Source organism: Phoca vitulina, unplaced genomic scaffold (assembly GCF_004348235.1).
Source record: "Phoca vitulina isolate PV1807 unplaced genomic scaffold, GSC_HSeal_1.0 scaffold7, whole genome shotgun sequence".
NCBI classification, from domain to species: Eukaryota; Metazoa; Chordata; class Mammalia; order Carnivora; family Phocidae; genus Phoca; species Phoca vitulina.
In genome coordinates this window covers 26,223,197-26,243,517 of record NW_022589710.1, presented here as the reverse complement: position 1 = coordinate 26,243,517, position 20,321 = coordinate 26,223,197, and the positions used below count along the sequence as shown (strand labels likewise).

The 20,321-nt window shown below is 37.3% G+C and overlaps 1 protein-coding gene across 4 annotated transcripts in view; it reads left to right on the top strand.

Moving 5' to 3' along the window:
- The window catches only part of TXNDC16 (thioredoxin domain containing 16), a 125,079-nt gene extending 105,743 nt beyond the window's left edge, over window positions 1-19,336 (top strand). For all 4 annotated transcript variants that reach the window (XM_032405118.1, XM_032405119.1, XM_032405116.1 and 1 more), the window contains exon 21: window positions 18,131-19,336. In XM_032405118.1, the coding sequence (XP_032261009.1) occupies window positions 18,131-18,396 (266 nt within the window). In that variant the 3' untranslated portion in view covers window positions 18,397-19,336. The remainder of the gene's footprint in view (window positions 1-18,130) is intronic.
- The last annotated feature ends 985 nt before the right edge of the window (window positions 19,337-20,321 follow it).

Genomic DNA, 20,321 nt, shown 5'->3' with positions numbered 1-20,321 from the left:
TCAGGTCATGATCCCAGAGTCCTGGGACTGAGCCCCATATCAGGCTCCCTGCTCAGCATGGGGGGAGGAGAGGGAGAGGGTGCTCTGCTTCTCCCTCTGCCTCTGCCCTTCCCCCTCCGCTCGTATTCTCTCACTTTCTCAAATAAATAAAATCTTAAAAAAAAAAAAAAACAGACATAAAGGGAGAAATTGACAGTAATACAATACTGGTAGGGGACTTTAACACCCCAGTACATCAATGGATAGAGAACACCCAGACTGAAAATCAATAGAGAAAACAGTGGCTTTGAATGACATATTAGATCAGATGGACTTAACAGATATATATAGAACATTTTTTTTTTTTTAAAGATTTTATTTATTTGAGAGAGAGAGTGAGAGAGAGAAAGAGCACAAGAGCGGGAAGCAGGAGAGGGAGAAGCAGACTCCCTGCTGAGCAGGTAGCCCGATGCGGGACTCGATCCCGGGACTCCAGGATCATGACCTGAGCCGAAGGCAGTCGCTTAACCAACTGAGCCACCCAGGCGCCCTATATATAGAACATTTCATCCTAAAACAGCAGAATACACATTCTTTGCAAGTACACATGGAATATTCTCCAGGATAGATCACAGGTTAGGCCACAAAACAAGTCTCAATAAATTCAAAAAGTTTGAAATCATATGCATTTTTTTCCCCCACTACAATGGTATGGAACTAGAAATTAATTAGAAGAAAAAAAAAGCTGGAGAAAAACCCCACAAACACATAGAGGTTAAACAGCATGTCATTAAACAACCAATGGGTCAACAAAGAAATCAAAGAGGAAATAAAAAAATACCTGCAGACAAATGAAAATGGACACACATCAGTTCAAAATCTTTGGGAGGCAGCAAAAACACTTCTAAGAGGGCAGTCTATAGCAGTATAGGCCTCCTTCAAGAAACAAGAAAAATCTCAAACAATCTAACCTTAAAGAGCTAGAAAAAGAACAAAACCCAAAGTTATAGAAGGAAGGAACTAATAAAGATTAGAATGGAAATAAATAAATGATTAGAGACTAAAAAAAAAAATCAATGAAACTAAGATTTGGTTCTTTAAAAAGATAAACAAATCGATAGACCTTTATCCAGACTCAAGCAGGAAAGAGGACTCAAATATACTCAGAGATGAAAGAGAAGTTATAACCAACACCACAGAAGTACCAAGGACTGTAAGAGACTACCATGAAAAATTATATGCTAAAAAATTGTACAACCTAGAAGAAATGGATACATTCCTAGAAACTTACAAACTTCCAAGACTGAATCAGGAAAAAACAAAGTCTGAAAAAACCAATTACTCATACCAATATTGAATCAATAATAAAAAAACTTCCAACAAAATAAGTCCTAGACCGGAAGCCTTCACAGGTGAATTCTACCGAACATTTAAAGAAGAATTAATATACCATACTCATGGATTGGAAGAATTAATATTGTTTATATGTCCATACTACAAAGCAATCTACAGATTCAATGCAGTCCTTATTAAAATACCAAGGATATCTTCACAGAACTAAAATTTGTATGAAACAACAAAAGACTTCCAAAGCAATCTTGAGAAAGAAGAACAAAGCTGGAGGTATCACAATCCTAGTTTTCAAACAGTATTACAAAGCTATATTAATCAAAACAGAATGGTACTGGTACAAAAATAGACACGTGGATCAATGGAACTGAAGAGAGAGCCTAGCAATAAACCCACACTTAAAAGGTTAATTAATCTATAGCAAATGAGGCCAGAATATACAATGGGAAAAGACAGTTTTTTTAATAAATGGTGTTGGGAAAACTGGACATCTACATGGAAAAGAATGAAACTGGATCACTTTCTTATACCATACACAAAAATAAATTAAAAATAGACTAAATACCTAAATATAAGAACTGAAATCATAAAACTTAAAGGAAAACATAGGCAGTAAACTCTTGGACATCAGCCTTAGCAATATTTTTCTGGATGGTCCTGAGGCAAGGGAAACAAAAGCAAAAACACAGTTAGTACTGTATCAACCTAAAAAGCTTTTGCAGAGCAAAGGAAACCATCAACAAAATGAAAAGACAACCTACTTAATGGGAGAAGATATTTGCAAATGATATATCCAATAAGGGGCTAATATCTAAAATGTATAAAGAACACATATACCTCAACACCAAGAAAACCAATAATCCTGTTTAAAAATGGGCAGAGGATCTTCCTAAGAAGACATAGGGGTGGCCAAGAGACACATGAAAAGATGTTCAGCATCACTCATCATCAGGGAAATACAAATCAAAACCACAATGAGATATCACCTCATACTAGTCAGAATGGCTAATATCAAAAAGACAAGAAATAGTAAGTGTTGGCAAGGATGTGAAGAAAAGAGAACCCTTATGGACTGTTGGTGGGAATGTAAATTTGGTACAGCTACTGTGGAAAAGTGTATGGAGGTTCCTCAAGAAATTAAAAATAGAAATACCATGTGACTTAGGAATTCCACTTCTGAGTATTTACACAAAGAAATTGAGAACACTAATTTGAAAAGATATATGCACCCCTATGTTTACTGTAGCATTATTTACAAGAGCAAAGACATGGACACAAGTGTCCACTGATAGATGAATGGAAAAAGAAGGTGTGATATTTATACTAAACAATGGGATATTCCTCAGCCATAAAAAAGAATGAAATCTTGCCATTAGTCACAGCATAGGTGGACGTAGAGTATTATGCTAAGTGAAATAAGACAGGAACACAAATACTGTATGATATTACTTATACATGGAATCTAAAAAACAAAACAAATGAACAAAACAGAAACAGACACAGGAACTAGTGGTTTTCAGAGTGGAGGACGGATGGACAAAATAGGGGAAGGGGATTAAGAGGTACAAACTTCAGTTATAAGTCATGGGGATGAAAAGTACATCTCAGGGAATATAGTTAATATGCCATTTTTGTATGGTGACAGTAACTAGACATACGGCAATCATTTCATAACGTATATGAATGTCAAATCATTCTGTTGTATACCTGAAGCTAATATTGTGTTGTCAACAGTACTTCAATTAAAAAAATAAAAATAATAAAAAAGGTGGTGATGTTCAAAGGTACAAAAACCTGAGCTCATAATCCAACCCCCTTGGTTATTTAATGGTGTGGCTCTAGGCAAGTCTTTGTTTCTTCCTCTGCAACTGTAAAGTGAGATTAGTAGTTCCTACTCTATGTCATATACTTATTTTAATTTTTTTAAAGCTTTTTAAAATTTATTTATCTGAGAGACAGAATGAGCACAAGCAAGGGGAGGGGCAGAGGGAGAGGGAGAAGCAGACTCCCTGCTGAGTAGGGAGCCAGACATGGGGTTTAATCCCAGGACCCTGAGATCATGACCTGAGCCGAAGGCAGATGCTTAACCAACTAAGCCACCCAGGTGCCCCTCACATACTTATTTTAAAAATCAAGTAAAATTATGTATGTAAAGATACTTTGTAAGGTGTGAAATCTAAAGTATTATCATCAGTCTTACAGAGATCTTTTCTACAAGGAGTATTTGTAGGGCTTTGATTCCTCAACTCAAATCATTACCAAGAGGAAAGAACCAGAATTATTATTATTTTTTAGTTTCCTGAGAGATTAGGGTATCTTCCATTGTAATTTTGTTAATGCCTTTGCTAACTCTTTGAGGGGTTTCCATTATTTCTTTGTATCAGTGTTCCTATTCTTAAATTATCCCTGCAGCCTCTGCAGCAGGAAAGAAGCAAACTGAGCAGTACTTTTATGTATTGGGTCCTGTCTTCTGTGCCAACAGGACCTGGTCTTACCACACTTTGAGAGACAGATTGGACTGTGGGGTGTTGTAGCTACTCCCAGAAAAGCCTGAATCTGTAATTTGGTGCCATGCTTGCTGCACATCTTAATTTATGTGAAATTGTGACCATTGGCTGTTCTTATTCAAGATTTCCATTTAACTTTCAAGTTCTCAGACCGTTCTTGGTCTTGATTTTCTCATTTATAAAATTGGGATAAAAATTATACTTACTGCATGGGATTGTAAAGATTAAAAGAATAATGCCTGGTACAAAGTAAAGGTTCAATAAATGTTAGCTGTTATTATTATCAATACTAATTTGATAATAAAGCATTTATTATTCATATATGATGACAATACAGTTTTATTTGCAATTGAAAACATCCAGGACCTTTGCATAGTTTTCTTAGCAAATAATTAGCAGAATTGAGATGCCTGCTTTCAGACATTTTGCCATCATGTCAGACCACTAGGCTGCAGTGCTTACCTTAAAAAATAAATATGCTAAATATTTGTTACACTTTAAGTTGAACTTTAATCTTTAAAGTTACTTTAATGTTGGGGTGCCTGGGTGGCATAGTCGGTTACGCATCTGCCTTCAACTCAGGTCATGATCTCAGGGTCACTGCTCAGTGTGGAGTCTGTCTCTCCCTCTCCCTCTGCCTCTCCCTACCATTCATGCACATTCTCTCTCTCGCTCTCTCTCTCAAATAAATAAATAAATAAATAAATAAATAAATAAAATCTTTAAAAAAAGATACTTTATCTGCATGTTGCAAACTATAAACAGTTATTCTTACTCTTACTATTCCTTATATTTAAGAAAATATTTTATTTCCTGGTCACTTTTCTTTTTTTTAAGATTTTATTTATTTATTTGACAGAGAGACACAGCGAGAGAGGGAACACAAGCGGGGGAGTGGGAGAGGGAGAAGCAGGCTCCCTGCTGAGCAAGTAGCCAGATGCAGGACTCAATCCCAGGACCCTGGGATCATGACATGAGCCGAAGGCAGACGCCCAATGACTGAGCCACCCAGGCGCCCCTTTCCTGGTCACTTTTGAATCTGCTAATCCAGCAATAGTGATTTAAAACATCAAGTATAGATGTAGCCTAAACTTAATACCCTCCTGATGTACACATACTAGGATTTCATATAATTGAGTCTACATGAGGAAATTATATATCCAGTATAGATAAACTGGAGAGAGGGGAAGACAGCCACACACCAGTCCAACTTCAGCCCCAGCAGTAGGATAGGGGCAGACATCCAATCTGACTGCAGACCCCGCCCAGAACAGAAGCTTCTCAGGGGACAACACAGGGAAGTGCCCCGTGCTACTGTATCTCTGGCAAATACCTGGTCCTACTCAAGCCCCCTGTGGCCCCAGAATGTCCCACTAACAACACAGGGATTAATACCTGTCCACCACTGGCAAAGAGCCATTGCAGATGACTGCACTGAGGCAAAAGCAGCTCAACAACAATAGTAGGACACAAGCAACACATATAGGAGACATCTGTAAAGTGCCAGGTTCTGATGAACAAGGGACATTGGGGTGCAGGGCACTACAAGACGTGTTTTTCATAAAGCCACTATTTTCAAGAGCAGGAGACATAGCTGACTTTACTAACACCTTGAAACAGTTCAACAAAATGAAGTGTCACAGGAATACGTCCCAAATGAAGGAATAGGACAAAATCACAGCAGGAGAGCTAAACAAAATGGAAATGTCATATACCTGAGAGAGAATTTAAAGTAATGGTCATAAAGGTACTTGCTGGACTTGAGAAGAGTGGAGGACCTCAGTAAGACCTTTAACAGAGATATAAAACATAGAAAAGAACCAGTCAGAGATGAAGAACTCAATAACTGAAATTAAAAATATACTAGATGGAATAAATAGTAGACTAGAGGAAGCAGAAGAATGGATTGGCAACTTGGAGGACAGAGTAATGGAAAGCAATTAAGCTAAACAGGAGAGAGAAAAAAATAATAAAAAATGAAAATAGACTTAGGGAACTCAGACACCATCAAGTATAATGTTTGCATTATAGGGACCCCAGAAAGAGAAGGGGGAGAAAAAGGGCAGAAAATCTATTTGAAGAAATAATAGTTGAAAAATTCCTGAATCTGGGGAAGGAAACAGAAATCTAGATCCAGAGGGCACAAGAGCCCCCAACAAAATCAACCCAAAGACATACACACTAAGACACATAGTAATGAAAATGGCAAAAAGTAGTAATAAGAACTTTGAATATATCATGCCACTCCCTTGTAGCCTGCAAAGTGCTGAAAGAAAAAATCGGCAGCCAAGAATATCTGGCAAGGCTATCATTTAGAATAGGAGAGAGAGTTTCCCAGACAAAAGTTAAAAGAATTCGTGACCTAAAGGGGACTCTTTGAATGGAAAGGAAAGACCATAAACAGGAGTAAGAAGAATGGGAAGCACAAAAGCAGTAAAATTAAGTATATCTGTAAAAATCAGTGAAGGGGTGGGAAAAGATGGCGGAGGAATAGGGGACCCTATTCCAACTGGTCCCCGGAATTGAGCTGGGTATCTACCAGACCACTCTGAATACCCATGAAATCAGCCTGAGATATAAGAAGATAGCTCTGGATCTCTACAAACAGAATATCGCAGGTGGTTGGTTTCAAGGTGCTAAGTGGGGGACCGTGATTCCACAGGCAGATATCAGAGGATAAACATAAGGGGGAGGGAGCTGAGCCATGGGGATCCTACACCGCCGGTGAGCGATAGCCTCCCGCGCTAGGGATAGGGCACAGATTCGCAAACCGGTAGCGATGTGGAAAGGAATTTAGGGCAGCCCCCCAGACAGAAAACCTGAACGGTGGGGCCACGTGTGCGAACTGGGGGTGGCTGGCAGTTTTAGAAGCACAAAGGGCCCCAACATGGAGGCGAGGACTGGGAGCATTGCTGAGGGGCTCACAATCCAGGATGCTGCAGTTTATAGCAGCACAGACAGAAATGGAGATAGTGTGGCCTGGAGAGCTCACTGAAGAACAGACTGTGATCTCTTTGCTCTGAGGCAGAGGGTTGGAAATGATCTCTTCTGCTCTGACTCTAGGAAGAGACGCAGAAAGCCACCAGGGAAAGCCGCCAGAGAACAAAAGCCCCAAAAAACCGATTTTCACTGAGCCCATCCCCCGCCACAGGGGGCAGGGCAACTCTGCCCAAACAGGGTTGCCCGAGTAACAGTGTGGCAGGCCCCTCCCCCAGAAGACAGGCTGGGAGAACAAGAGAACAGCAACCCTAAGGTCCCTAGAAAACAGGTGTATCTTGCTTGGATTGTGGTCAATAATTTGGACTCTATACATTCCCTCAACCACCCCTCAACCAGAATGATTAGGAGGAACCCCCAAAATAGGAAAGACTCAGAGACTGTGACCTCTGCCACAGATTTACAAATGAATTCAGATATAACCAAGGTGTCGGAGATAGAATTCAGGGTAGCAATTGTGAAGACAGTAGCTAGAATGGAGAAATTGATTAATGGCAACATAGAGTCTCTAAGGGCAGAAATGAAAGCTGAATTGGCAGAACTTAAAAATGCTATCAGTGAGATCCAATCTAATCTAGATAATCTAACAGCTAGGGTAAACAAGGCAGAAGAATGAATTAGTGATCTGGAAGACCAGTTAATAGACAAGAAGGAAAAAGAGGTGGCCAGGGAAAAAAAACTCAGAATCCATGAAAATAGAATCAGAGAAATAAGTGACACCATGAAACGTTCCAATGTCAGAATTATTGGGATCCCTGAGGGGGTGGAGAGAGAGAGAGAGAGGACTAGAAGATATATTTCAGCAAATCGTAGCTGAGAACTTCTCTAATCTGGGGAATGAAACAAACATTCGAGTCCTAGAGGCAGAGAGGACCCCTCCCAAGATCAAGGAAAACAGGCCAACACCCCAGCATGTAATAGTAAAACTCGCAAATCTTAGAACCAAGGAAACCATCTTAAGGGCAGTTAGGGGGAAGAAATTCCTTACATACAGAGGGAGGAACATCAGAATAACGTCAGACCTATCCACAGAGACCTGGCAAGCCAGAAAGGCCTGGCAAGACATATTCAGGGTACTAAATGAGAAGAACATGCAGCCAAGAATACTTTATCCGGCAAGGCTGTCATTTAGAATGGATGGAGAGATGCAGAGCTTCCAAGACCAGCAGAAACTGAAAGAATATGTGACCACTAAGCCGGCCCTGCACGAAATATTAAGGGGGGGTTCTATAAAAGGAGAAAGACCCCAAGAGTGATTTAGAACAGAAATTTACAGAGACAGTCTATAAAAACAAGGTCATCACAGGCAACATGATGACAATAAATTCATATCTTTCAACAATCGCTCTCAACATGAACGGCATAAATGCTACCATAAAACAGCACAGGGTTGCAGATTGGATAAAAAGACAGGACCCACCGATAGGCTGTCTACAAGAGACTCATTTTGAACCTAAAGATACATCCAGACTGAAAGTGAAGGGATGGACATCCATCTTCCATGCCAACGGACCTCAAAAGAAAGCTGGGGTAGCAATTTTTGTATCAGAAAAATTGGATTTTAAACTAAAGACTGTACTTAGAGACACAGAAGGACACTATATCATTCTTAAAGGGTCTATCCAACACGAAGATCTAACAATTGTAAATATCTATGCCCCCAACATGGGAGCAGCCATCTACATAAGCCAACTGCTAACCAAAATAAAGAGTCATATTGATAACAATACGTTAATTGTAGGAGACCTCAACACTCCACTCTCAGCAATAGGCAGATCATCTAAGCAGAAAATCAACAAAGAAACAAGAGCTTCGAATGACACACTGGACCAGATGGACCTCATAGATATATACAGAACATTCCACCCTAAAACAACAGAATACTCATTCTTGTCGAGTGCACATGGAACTTTCTCCAGAATAGACCACATACTGGGTCACAAATTAGGTCTCAATCGATATCAAAAGATTGATATTATTTCCTGCATATTGTTAAACCATAATGCTGTAAAACTGGAACTCAATCACAAGAAAAAATTTGGCAGAAATTCAAACACTTGGAAGCTAAAAGACCACTCTGCTCAAGAATGTTTGGGTCAACCAGGAAATCAAAGAAGAACTTAAACAATTCATGGAAACCAATGAGAACGAAAACACATCGGTCCAAAACCTATGGGATACTGCAAAGGCAGTCCTAATGGGAAAATACATAGCCATCCAAGCCTCACTCAAAAAAATAGAAAAATCCCGAATTCACCAACTAATTTTACACCTTAAAGAGATAGAGAAAAAGCAACAAACGATGCCTAAGCCACGCATTAGAAGAGAAATAATTAAGATTAGAGCAGAGATCAATGAATTAGAAACCAGAAACACAGATTAGATCAACAAAACTAGAACCTTGTTCTTTGAAAGAATTAATGAGATTGATAAACCACTGGCCAGACTTATCCAAAAGAAAAGAGAAAGGACCCAAATTAATAAAATTATGAATGAAAGGGGAGAGATCGTGACTAACACCAAGGAAATAGAAACAATTATTAGAAATTATTATCCACAACTACAATGGAATATACTCAGCCATCAGAAAGGATGAATACCCAACTTTTACATCAACATGGATGGGGACTGGAGATTATCCTAAGTGAAATAAGTCAAGCAGAGAAAGTTAATTATATGGTTTCATTTATTTGTAGAACATAAGGAATAGCATGGAGGACATTAGGAGAAGGAAGGGAAAAATGAAGCAGGGAAATTGGAGGGAGAGATGAACCATGAAAGACTATAGACTCTGAGAAACAAACAGGGTTTTAGAGGGGAGAGGGATGGGGGGATGGGTTAGCCCGGTGATGTGTATTAAGGAGGGCACATACTGCATGGAGCATTGGGTGTTAATACAAAAACAATGGATCGTGGATCACCACATCAAAACCTAATGATGTATTGCATGGTGACTAACATAACATAATAAAATTTAAAAAATTTTTAAAAGGAAAAAAAACTACAAAAAAAATTATCAACAACTATATGCCAAAAAATTGAGCAACCTGGAAGAAATGGATGCCTTCCTGGAAACCTATAAACTGCCAAGACTGAAACAGGAGGAAATTGACAACGTGAATAGGCCAATAACCAGTAACAAGATTGAAGCAGTGATCAAAAACCTCCCAAGAAACAAGAGTCCAGGGCCTGATGGATTCCCTGGGGAATTCTACCAAATATTCAAAGAAGTAATAATACCTATTCTCCTGAAGCTGTTTCAAAAAACAGAAACAGAAGGAAAGCTTCCAGACTCATTCTATGAGGCCAGCATTACCTTAATCCCCAAACCAGCCAAAGACCCCATCAAAAAGGAGAATTTCAGACAGATATCCCTGATGAATATGGATTCCAAAATCCTCAACAAAATCCTAGCTAATAGGATCTAACAATACATCAAAAGGGTCATCCACCAGGACCAAGTGGGATTTATCCCCAGGATGCAAGGGTGGTTCAACATTTGCAAATCAATCAGTGTGATAGAACACATTAATAAGAGGGGAGAGAAGAACCATATGGTTCTCTCAATTGATGCAGAAAAAACATTTGACAAAATCCAGCATCCTTTCCTGATTAAAACCCTTCAGAGTATAGGGGTAGAGGGAACATTCCTCAAGTTCATAAAATCTATCTATGAAAAGCCCACATCAAATATCATCCTCAATGGGGAAAAGCTGAGAGCCTTTCCCTTAAGATCAGGAACATGACAAGGATGCCCACTCTTGCCACTATTGTTCAACATAGTACTAGATGTCCTAGCAAAAGCAATCAGACAACAAAAAGAAATAAAAGGTATTCAAATTGGCAAAGAAGAAGTCAAACTCTCTCTCTTCGCAGATGACATGATACTTTATGTGGAAAATCCAAAAGACTCCACCCCCAAATTACTAGAACTCGTAACAGCAATTCAGTAATGTGGCAGGATACAAAGTCAATGCACAGAAATCCGTTGCTTTCTTATACACTAACAGTGCAACGGTAGAAAGAGAAATTAGAGAAACGGTTCCATTACAATAGCACCAAAACCCATAAGATACCTCGGAATAAACCTAACCAAAGAGGTAAAGGATCTATACTCTAGGAACTACACAACACTCATGAAAGAAATTGAAGAAGACACAAAAAGTTGGAAAAACATTCTATGCTCATGGATCAGAAGAATGAACATTCTTAAAATGTCTGTGCTACCCAGAGCAATCTATACCTTCATCACCATCCCGATCAAAGTTCCAATGACATTTTTCAAAGTGCTGGAACAAACAATCCTAAAATTTGTATGGAATCAGAAAAGACCCCAAATCGCCAAGGAAATGTTGAAAAAGAAAAAAGCTGGGAGCATCACATTGCTGGATTTCAAGCTATATTACAAAGCAGCGGGCGCCTGGGTGGCTCAGTCGTTAAGCGGCTGCCTTCGGCTCAGGTCATGATCCCAGTGTCCTGGGATCAAGCCCCACATCGGGCTCCCTGCTCAGAGGGAAGCCTGCTTCTCCCTTTCCTATTCCCCCTGCTTGTATTCCTTCTCTCTGTGTGTCTCTGTCAAATAAATAAATAAAACCTTTAAAAAAAAATTTAATAAAAAAACAACAACAACAACAAAAAAAAAACAAAAAAAAAAAAAACAAAGCAGCAATCACCAAGACAGCATGGTACTGGCACAAAAACAGACATATAGACCAATGGAACAGAATAGAGAGCCCAGATATGGACCCTCAACTCTAGTGTCAAATAATCTTCAACAAAGCAGGAAAAAATATGCAATGGAAAAAAGACAGTCTCTTCAATAAATGGTGCTGGGAAAACTGGATAGCCACATGCAGAAGATTGAAACTAGACCATTCTCTAACCCCATACACAAAGATAAACTCTAAATGGATGAAAGACCTCAATGTGAGACAGGAATCCATCAAAATCCTAGAGGAGAACATAGGCAGTAACCTCTTTGACATGGGCCACAGCAACTTCTTTCAAGATACATCTCCAAAGGCTAGTGAAACAAAAGCAAAATGAACTTTTGGAACTTCATCAAGATAAAAAGCTTCTTCATCAAGATAAAAAGCTTCTGCAAAGGAAACAGTCAACAAAACAAAGAGGCAACCCACAGAATGGGAGAAGATATTTGCAAGTGACACTATAGATAAAGGGCTGGTATCCAAGATCTATAAAGAACTTCTCAAACTCAACACCCAAAAAACAAATAATCAGTTCAAAAAATGGGCAGAAGACATGAACAGACACTTCTCCAAAGAAGACATACAAATGGCTAACAGACACATGAAAAAATGTTCATCATCATTAGCCATCAGAGAAATTCAAATCAAAACCACATTGAGATACCACCTTACACCAGTTAGGATGGCAAAAATTGACAAGGCAAGAAACAACAAATGTTGGAGAGGTTGTAGAGAAAGGGGAACCCTCTTACACTGTTGGTGGGAATGCAAGTTGGTACAGCCACTTTGGAAAACAGGGTGGAGGTGCCTCAAAAAATTAAAAATAGAGCTACCCTATGACCCAGCAATTGCACTCCTGGGTATTTACCCCAAAGACACAGATGTAGTGAAAAGAAGAGCCATATGCACCCCAATGTTCATAGCATCAATGTCCGCAATAGCCAAACTGGAAAGAGCCGAGATGCCCTTCAATAGATGAATGGATAAAGAAAATGTGGTCCATGTGTACAATGGAGTATTACTCAGCCATCAGAAAGGATGAATACCCAACTTTGACATCAACACGGATGGGACTAGAGGAGATTATGCTAAGTGAAATAGGTGAAGCAGAGAAAGTCAATTATCATATGGTTTCACTTATTTGTAGAACATAAGGAATAGCATGGAGGACATTAGGAGAAGGAAAGGAAAAATGAAGGGGGGGGAAATCAGAGGGATAGATGAACCAGGAGATACTATGGACTCTGAGAAACACACTGAGGGTTCTAGAGGGGAGGGTGGTGGGGGGATGTGTTAGCCTGGTGATGGGTATTAAAGAGGGCATGTATTGAATGGAGCACTGGGTGTTATACGAAAACAATGAATCATGGATCACTACATCAAAAACTAATGATGTATTGTGTGGTGACTAACATAACATAATAAAATTAATTAAATTTAAAAAGTCAAGGGATTCACAAAATAAAAGGATATAAAGTATGATGCCATATACCTAAAATGTGGGGGAAGAGGAGTAAAGAATGTGTTCAAACTTAAGTGACCATTAACTTAATATAGACTACTATATGCATAAGATGTTATATATAAACCTAATGGTAACAACAGATCAAAAATCAGTAATAGATATGGAAAAAATAAAGCAAAAAGAATCCAATATATCATTAAAGAAAGCCAGTAAACCATGAGAGAATAAAGCAAGAGAGGAAAGGAACAAAGAAGAACCACAAAAACAACCATAAAACAAATTAACCAAATGGCAATAAATAACATACCTATCAATAATTGCTTTGAATGTAAATGGACTAAATGCTCCATTCAAAAGACATAGGGTGAGGGAATGCATAAAAAACAAGACCCATCTGTATGCTGCCTATAAGAGACTCATTTCAAACGTAAAGACACATGCAATTTGAAAGTGAACCAATAGAAAAGCATTTATCATGCAAATGGAAGTGAAAAGAAAGCCAGGGTAGCAATATGTATATCAGACAAAATAAGCTTTTAACCAAAGAGATAGAACAATTGTAAATATTTATGCACCAACATGGGAGCACCCAAATACATAATAGCATCTAGTAACAAACATAAAGGAAGTAACTGATAGTAATATAATAATAGTAGGGGAATTTAACACCCCAGTCACATCAATGGATAGATCATCCAAATAGAAAAATCAACAAGGAAACAGTGGCTTTGAATGACACATTGGCCCAGTTGGATCTAACAGATATATTCAGAACAGTCTATCCATTTAGAACAGCAGAATTCACATTCTTTTCAAGTGCACATGGAACATTCTCCAGAATAGATCACATATTAGACCCCAAAACAAGTCTCAACAAATTAAAAAAGATTGAAGTCATACCATGCATTTCTTCTGAGCACAACTCTATAAAACTAGAAATTAGTTACAAGAAAAAATATGGAAAGAACACAACCACATGGAGGTTAAGTAACATTCTACTAAACAATGAATGGGTCAACAAAGAAATCAAAGAGGAAATAAAAAATAGAGACGAGGAAAATGAAAACATAATGGTGCAAAATCTTTGGGGTGCAGCAAAAGTTGTTCTAAAAGGGAAGTTTATAGCAATACAGGCCTACCTCAAGAAGCAAGAAAAATCTCAAATAACCTCACCTTACACCTAAAGGTGGTAGAAAAAGAACAAACAAAACTCCAAACCAGTAGAAGGAAGAAAATAATAAAGATCAGAGCAGATATAAAGGAAATAGAAACTAAAAAAACAATAGATCAGTGAAACTAGGAGCTGGTTCTTGGAAAAGATCAACAAAATTGATAGACCTTTAGCCAGATCATGAAAAAGAGAGAGAGAGGACTCAAAATCAGAAGTGATAGAAATAACAACTGACAGCACAGAAATATGAAGGATTATAAGAGAATGTTATGAAAAATTCTATGTCAACAAATTAGACAACCTAGAAGAAATGGTTAAATTCCTAGAAACATGTAACCTCCCAAAACTGAATCAGAAAGAAATAGAAACTTTGAACCAGCAATGAAATTGAATCAGTAATCAAAAGACTCCCAACAAACAAAAGTCCAAATGGCTACACAGGTGAATTCTACCAAACATTTAAGGAAGATTTAATACCTTGTTCTCAAACTATTAAAGAAAAGAGAGGAAGAAAAGCTTTCAAATTCATTCCATGAGGCCAGATAAAGACCCTATAAAAAAAGAATCACAGGCTAATATCTCTGATGAACATAGATGCAAAAATCCTCAACAAAATATTAGCAAACTGAATCTAACAATACATTTAAAAAATCATTCACCATTATCAAGTGGGATTTATTCCTGGGATGCAAGGGTGGTTCGTTATTCATAAATCATCAGTGTGATACATCAAATCAACAAGAGAAAGGATAAAAAAACCATATGATCATTTAAATAGATGCAGACAAAGCATTTGACAAAGTACAACACCCATTGATGATAAAAACAACAAAGTAAGCTTAGAGGGAACATACTTCAACATAATAAAGGCCATATATGAAAAACCCACAGCTAACATCATACTCAATGGTGAAAAACAGCTTTTACCCTAAGGTCAGTAATAAGAATGTCCACTCTTACCACTTCTATTCAACTTAGTACTGGAAGCCCTAGCCACAGCAATCAGACAACAAAAAGAAATAAAAGGCATCCAAATTGGTAAGGAAGAAGTAAAACTGTTACTATTTGTAGATGACCCGATACTATAGACTCCACCAAAAAACTACTAGAACTGATGATGCATTCCATAAGGTTGCAGGGTACAAAGTCAATAAACAGATATCTGTTGCATTTCCATACACTAACAATGGAGCACTGGGTGTTATACGCAAACAATGAATCATAGAACACTACATCAAAAACTAATGATGTAATGTATGGTGATTAACATAACATAATTAAAAAAACCCAAAAAACAATGAAATAGCAGAAAGAGAAATTGAGAAAACAGTTCCATTTAAAGTTGCACCCAAAATAATAAAATATCTAGGAAAAAACTTAACCAAGCAGGTGAAAGACCTGTACTGTGAAAACTATAAAACATTGATGAAACAAAGACAACATAAACAAATGGAAATGCTCATGGGTTGGAAGAATTAATATTGTTAAAATGTCCATACTACCCAAAGCAATCTACAGATTTTAATGCAATTCCTATCACAGTACCAACAGAATTTTTCATAGGAGTAGAACAAGCAATTGTAAAATTTGTATGGAACCAGAAAAGAACCTGAATAGCCAAAGCAATCTTGTGCAAGAAGAACAAAACAAGGAGAACAATCCCAGATTTCAAGATATACTACAAAGCTGTGGTAATCACAACAGTATGGTACTGGCACAAAAATACACACATAGATCAATGGAGAACAGAGAGCCCAGAAATAAACCCATGATTATATGGTCAATTAATCTTTGACAAAGAAGGTGAGAATATGCAATGGGGAAAAGATGGTGTTGGCAAACTGGACAGCTACATACAAACAAATGAAACTGGACCGCTTTCTCACACCTTAAAATGGATTAATCCATTTTTAAGGTGAGTCGTTAACATTATTAAGGACATAAATGTGAGATCTGAACCATAAAAATCCTAGAAGAGAGCACAGGCATTAATTTCTTTGGCATTGGCCATAGCAGCATTTTTCTAATATGTCTCCTGAGGCAAGGGAAACAAAAGCAAAATTAAATTATTAATTAAATTAAATTAAACTATTGGAGCCCAGCAAAATAAAGGACTTCTGCATGGCAAAGGAAACAATCAACAAAACGAAAAGACAGCCTACTGAATGGGATAAGATATTTGCAAATGACATATCTGATAAAGGGTTAGTATCCAAAATATATAAAGAACTTAAACAACACCCCCAAAATAAGTAATCCAATTAAAAAGGGACAGAATACATGAATAGATATTTCTCCAAAAAAGACATCCAGATGGTCAACAAAACATGTGAAAAGATGCTCAATGTCACTCATTGTCAGGGAAATGCAAATCAAAACCACAATGAGATATTACCTCATACCTGTCAGATTGGCTAAAATAAAAAATACATGAAATAGCAAGTGTTGACAAGGATGCGGAGAATAAGGACCCCTTGTGCACTGTTGATGGGACTGCAAGCTGGTGCAGCCCCTGTGGAAAACAGCATGGAGGTTCCTCAAAAAAATTAAAAACAGGGGCACCTGGGTGGCTCAGTCATTAAACGTCTGCCTTCGGCTCAGGTCATAGTCCCAGGGGTCCTGGGATGGAGCCCCGCATTGGGCTCTCTGCTCTGCGGGAAGCCTACTTTTCCCTCTCCCACTCCCCCTGCTTGTGTTCCCTTTTTCACTGTGTGTCTCTCTGTCAAATAAATAAAATCTTAAAAAAAAAATTAAAAACAGAATTACCATATGATCCAGTAATACCACTACTGAGTATTTACCCAAGGAATATGAAGACAGTATCTAATTCAAAAAGATATATGCACTCCTATCTTTATTGCAGTATTTACAATTGCCAAATTATGGAAGCAGACTGTCCATTGATAGATAAGTGAATAAAGAAGATCTGTGTGTACACACACACACACACACACACACACACAGGAATATTACTCATCCATACAAAAGAATGAAATCTTGTCATTTGCAACAACATGGATGGATCTAGAGAGTAATAATGCTAAGGGAAATAAGTCAGTCAGAGAAGACAAATACCCATATGATTTCACTTATATGTGGAATTTAAGAAACAAAATGAACAAAGAAAAAAGACAAACCAAAAATCAGACTCTTAACTGTAGAGAACAAACTGATGGTTACCACAGGGGGGGTGCGTGAGGGAATGGGTGAAATAAGTGAAGGGGATTAAGAGTGCACTTATCCTGATGAGCACTGAGTAATGTATAGAATTGATGAATCACTATATTGCAACTAATATAACACTATGTTAACTATACTTGAATTTTAAAAAAGTTCCAGTTCTTTGGGATAAAGTTGGGTAGGGTGGAAAGCAGGAGGCTTTTTCATTTTAACTTCTATCTGTATGTAATCTCATTACCATATTGCTATTTTTTTTAAAACCTCAACAAGGGTTAACTAGTCAGGAGATTTTGGACCTTTTTTTCCTCTATTAATACTAATGTTTAGGGGCACTTGGGTGGCTCAGTCGTTAAGTGTCTGCCTTTGGCTCAGGTCATGATCCCAGAGTCCGGGGATTGAGCCCCATGTCAGGCTCCCTGCTCAGCAGGGAGTCTACTTCTCCCTCTACCCCTCACCCCACTTGTGCTCTCTCTCTTTCAGTCTCTCTCTCTCAAATAAAACCTTTTAAAAAAAAACAAATGTTTTAAAAAAAATACTAACCTTTATTTAGAATAGCTTGCAAACATATAAAAAAGTGAAAATGGCTAGTAATGACAAATGTATCAAGTTTCTTAGACAATGACAATAAAAAAATCTAGTTTCATTTAGATAAGTAAAACTGATAAAGCCTTTACTCCTACAAATATATTTTTCAAAATATAATATTTTCTAGTATTTATATGATGATTTTATAGCTGTTCATTATTAACCTTTGGTTGTATCTTCCTTGCAGCAATTTTACCTGCTCAGGAATGGAAACCTCCTCTTCCTGCTTATGATTTTCTAAGTATGATGGATGCTGCAGCATCTCATCATCCCACAAGGAAAGATCCTGAGTGTGCAAAAGAAATGGATGCACAGGAGAATGATAAAAAACATGAAGATAAGTCAGCATTCAGAAAAGAACCAATTGAAACACTGAGAATAAAGCATTGGAATAGAAGTAATTTGTTTAAAGAAGGAGAAAAATCATTTAAGCATGATAATAAAGAGTTATGATGCTCTAAAGAGTTACGAGCTGGTTTCATAGGGCTGTGGAGAGCTTTACAAAGTCTTTTTAGTTTATTTGATAGACTGAAGAATTTATTAAAAAATAATACTAAATCATTTCAAGTTTCTAGACCAGTTTTGTCCAATGGAAATATAATGTGAGTCATATATGTAACTTAGAATTTTCTAGTAGCACATTTTAAAAAAATGAAAATGAGCAGGTGAAATTAATTTTAATCTTTCACCCAGTAAGTATACCAAAATAGCTCAGTTAACATAAAAATTATGAGATATTTTACATCCTTTTTTCCTATCAAGTCTTCAAAATCCAGTGCATATTTTACCCTTACTGTACATTTCACTCCAGAGTAGCCACATATGGCTCGTGACTGCTGTAGTGGATAGCTCAGCTCTAGACAAAAACTGGTATACTTAATTTAACTTAGGTCTAGCCATGAATTAGAATAAAAATGCAACTCTAGTTTAATCACAGTCAGTTCCACAATGGTATCACACAGCTGGAAATTGTATTTGTTTTGTTGTAGACATGATGTTAAAACCAGTGTTTTTAAACGAGGGAGCAGTTTTGCCCCCCAGGGGACATCTGGCAATGTCAAGAGACATTTTTGCTTGTCATGACTAGGGTTGTTACAGGCATCTAGTTGGTAAAGGCCAGGAATGCTGCTAAACACCCTATCATGCATAGGACAGCCCCTCATGGCAAAGAACTATCCTGCCCAAATGTCACTAGTGCCAAGGTTGAGTAACCCTGTGTTAAACTAACCTGTGGTAGAATGTTCTTGTTTTACTCACTTATGTCTGAAAAAATCTCGAATATTAGAGATAAATATTAGGTGGTCTTATCCTATTATCTGGACACAACCATGTCTTTTATTATAAATTCATTTTTATAGTATTTTTGAAAGGTGATGAGATAACTCTAAAAAGGACTCAGAATTTTATATATATATATATATAGTTATATATGATAATATATCATTTAATTATATAATTTAATATAAATCATAAATTCATATAATTATATATAACTATATATAATTGGTGTGTGTGTGTGTATAAAGGTATATGAGATAAAGATATATATGTATAAAGGTATATAAGAAAATCTTAAAACCTGCTCTTAATTCTACAAGTTATATTGCTAAATTGAAGAGGACTTAGACATTCTGCTATCCTCTTCACAAAAAGAGAGGCTCCCTCCTCTGAACCATGTGTGAAATCTACCTTTGTAAGCTTTGGACAAATCAGTTGGTCTCCCTCATCTATCTAATGAGAGGAGAAGCCATAGGGCCTCATCTATATAATGAGAGGGAAAGATCAGCCAAAAAATTAATTTTTATTCTAAAAGCACTTACTTGTCAGACTGATCTGTTTGTAGCAGTTGTCTCATTTTCACTCCATGCATTTTTTTTTTTTTTTGAGACATTTGTTGAGAACATCCTACTTGGTGCTCCACTGTATTTCTCCCTTTTAATACCTACTTGGGTTATCTTGTTCTTGAAATTTTCTGCACCTACAGTTTGCCTAATACAACTGAGTTCATAATTGGAATCTAAAAAAGCAAAAATAGCTGTATTTCATTCTAAATAGATCATTTGCTACTGTTCACATCCCTTCCTTGATATTTTTTCTCTAGCATGTAATGCATATTATTTCAGTTCATTCTCATTTGTTTTGATTTCTAACATGGGAGATATGAGAATGAACTGTAAATAAAGTTTGTAGTAATAAAACATTATTAACCTAACCATTAGAAAATGTTAATTAACTATAAGCACACAGAAACATGAAGTTGATTAGTTATTGTATCATAGCCAGCAATTTTGACAGTTGTTAATAACATGTTCTTTTAATAATTTTAAATAAAGTATCTGGATTTCAGGCTACCTTCAAAAACTTCCTTTAACCTCTGT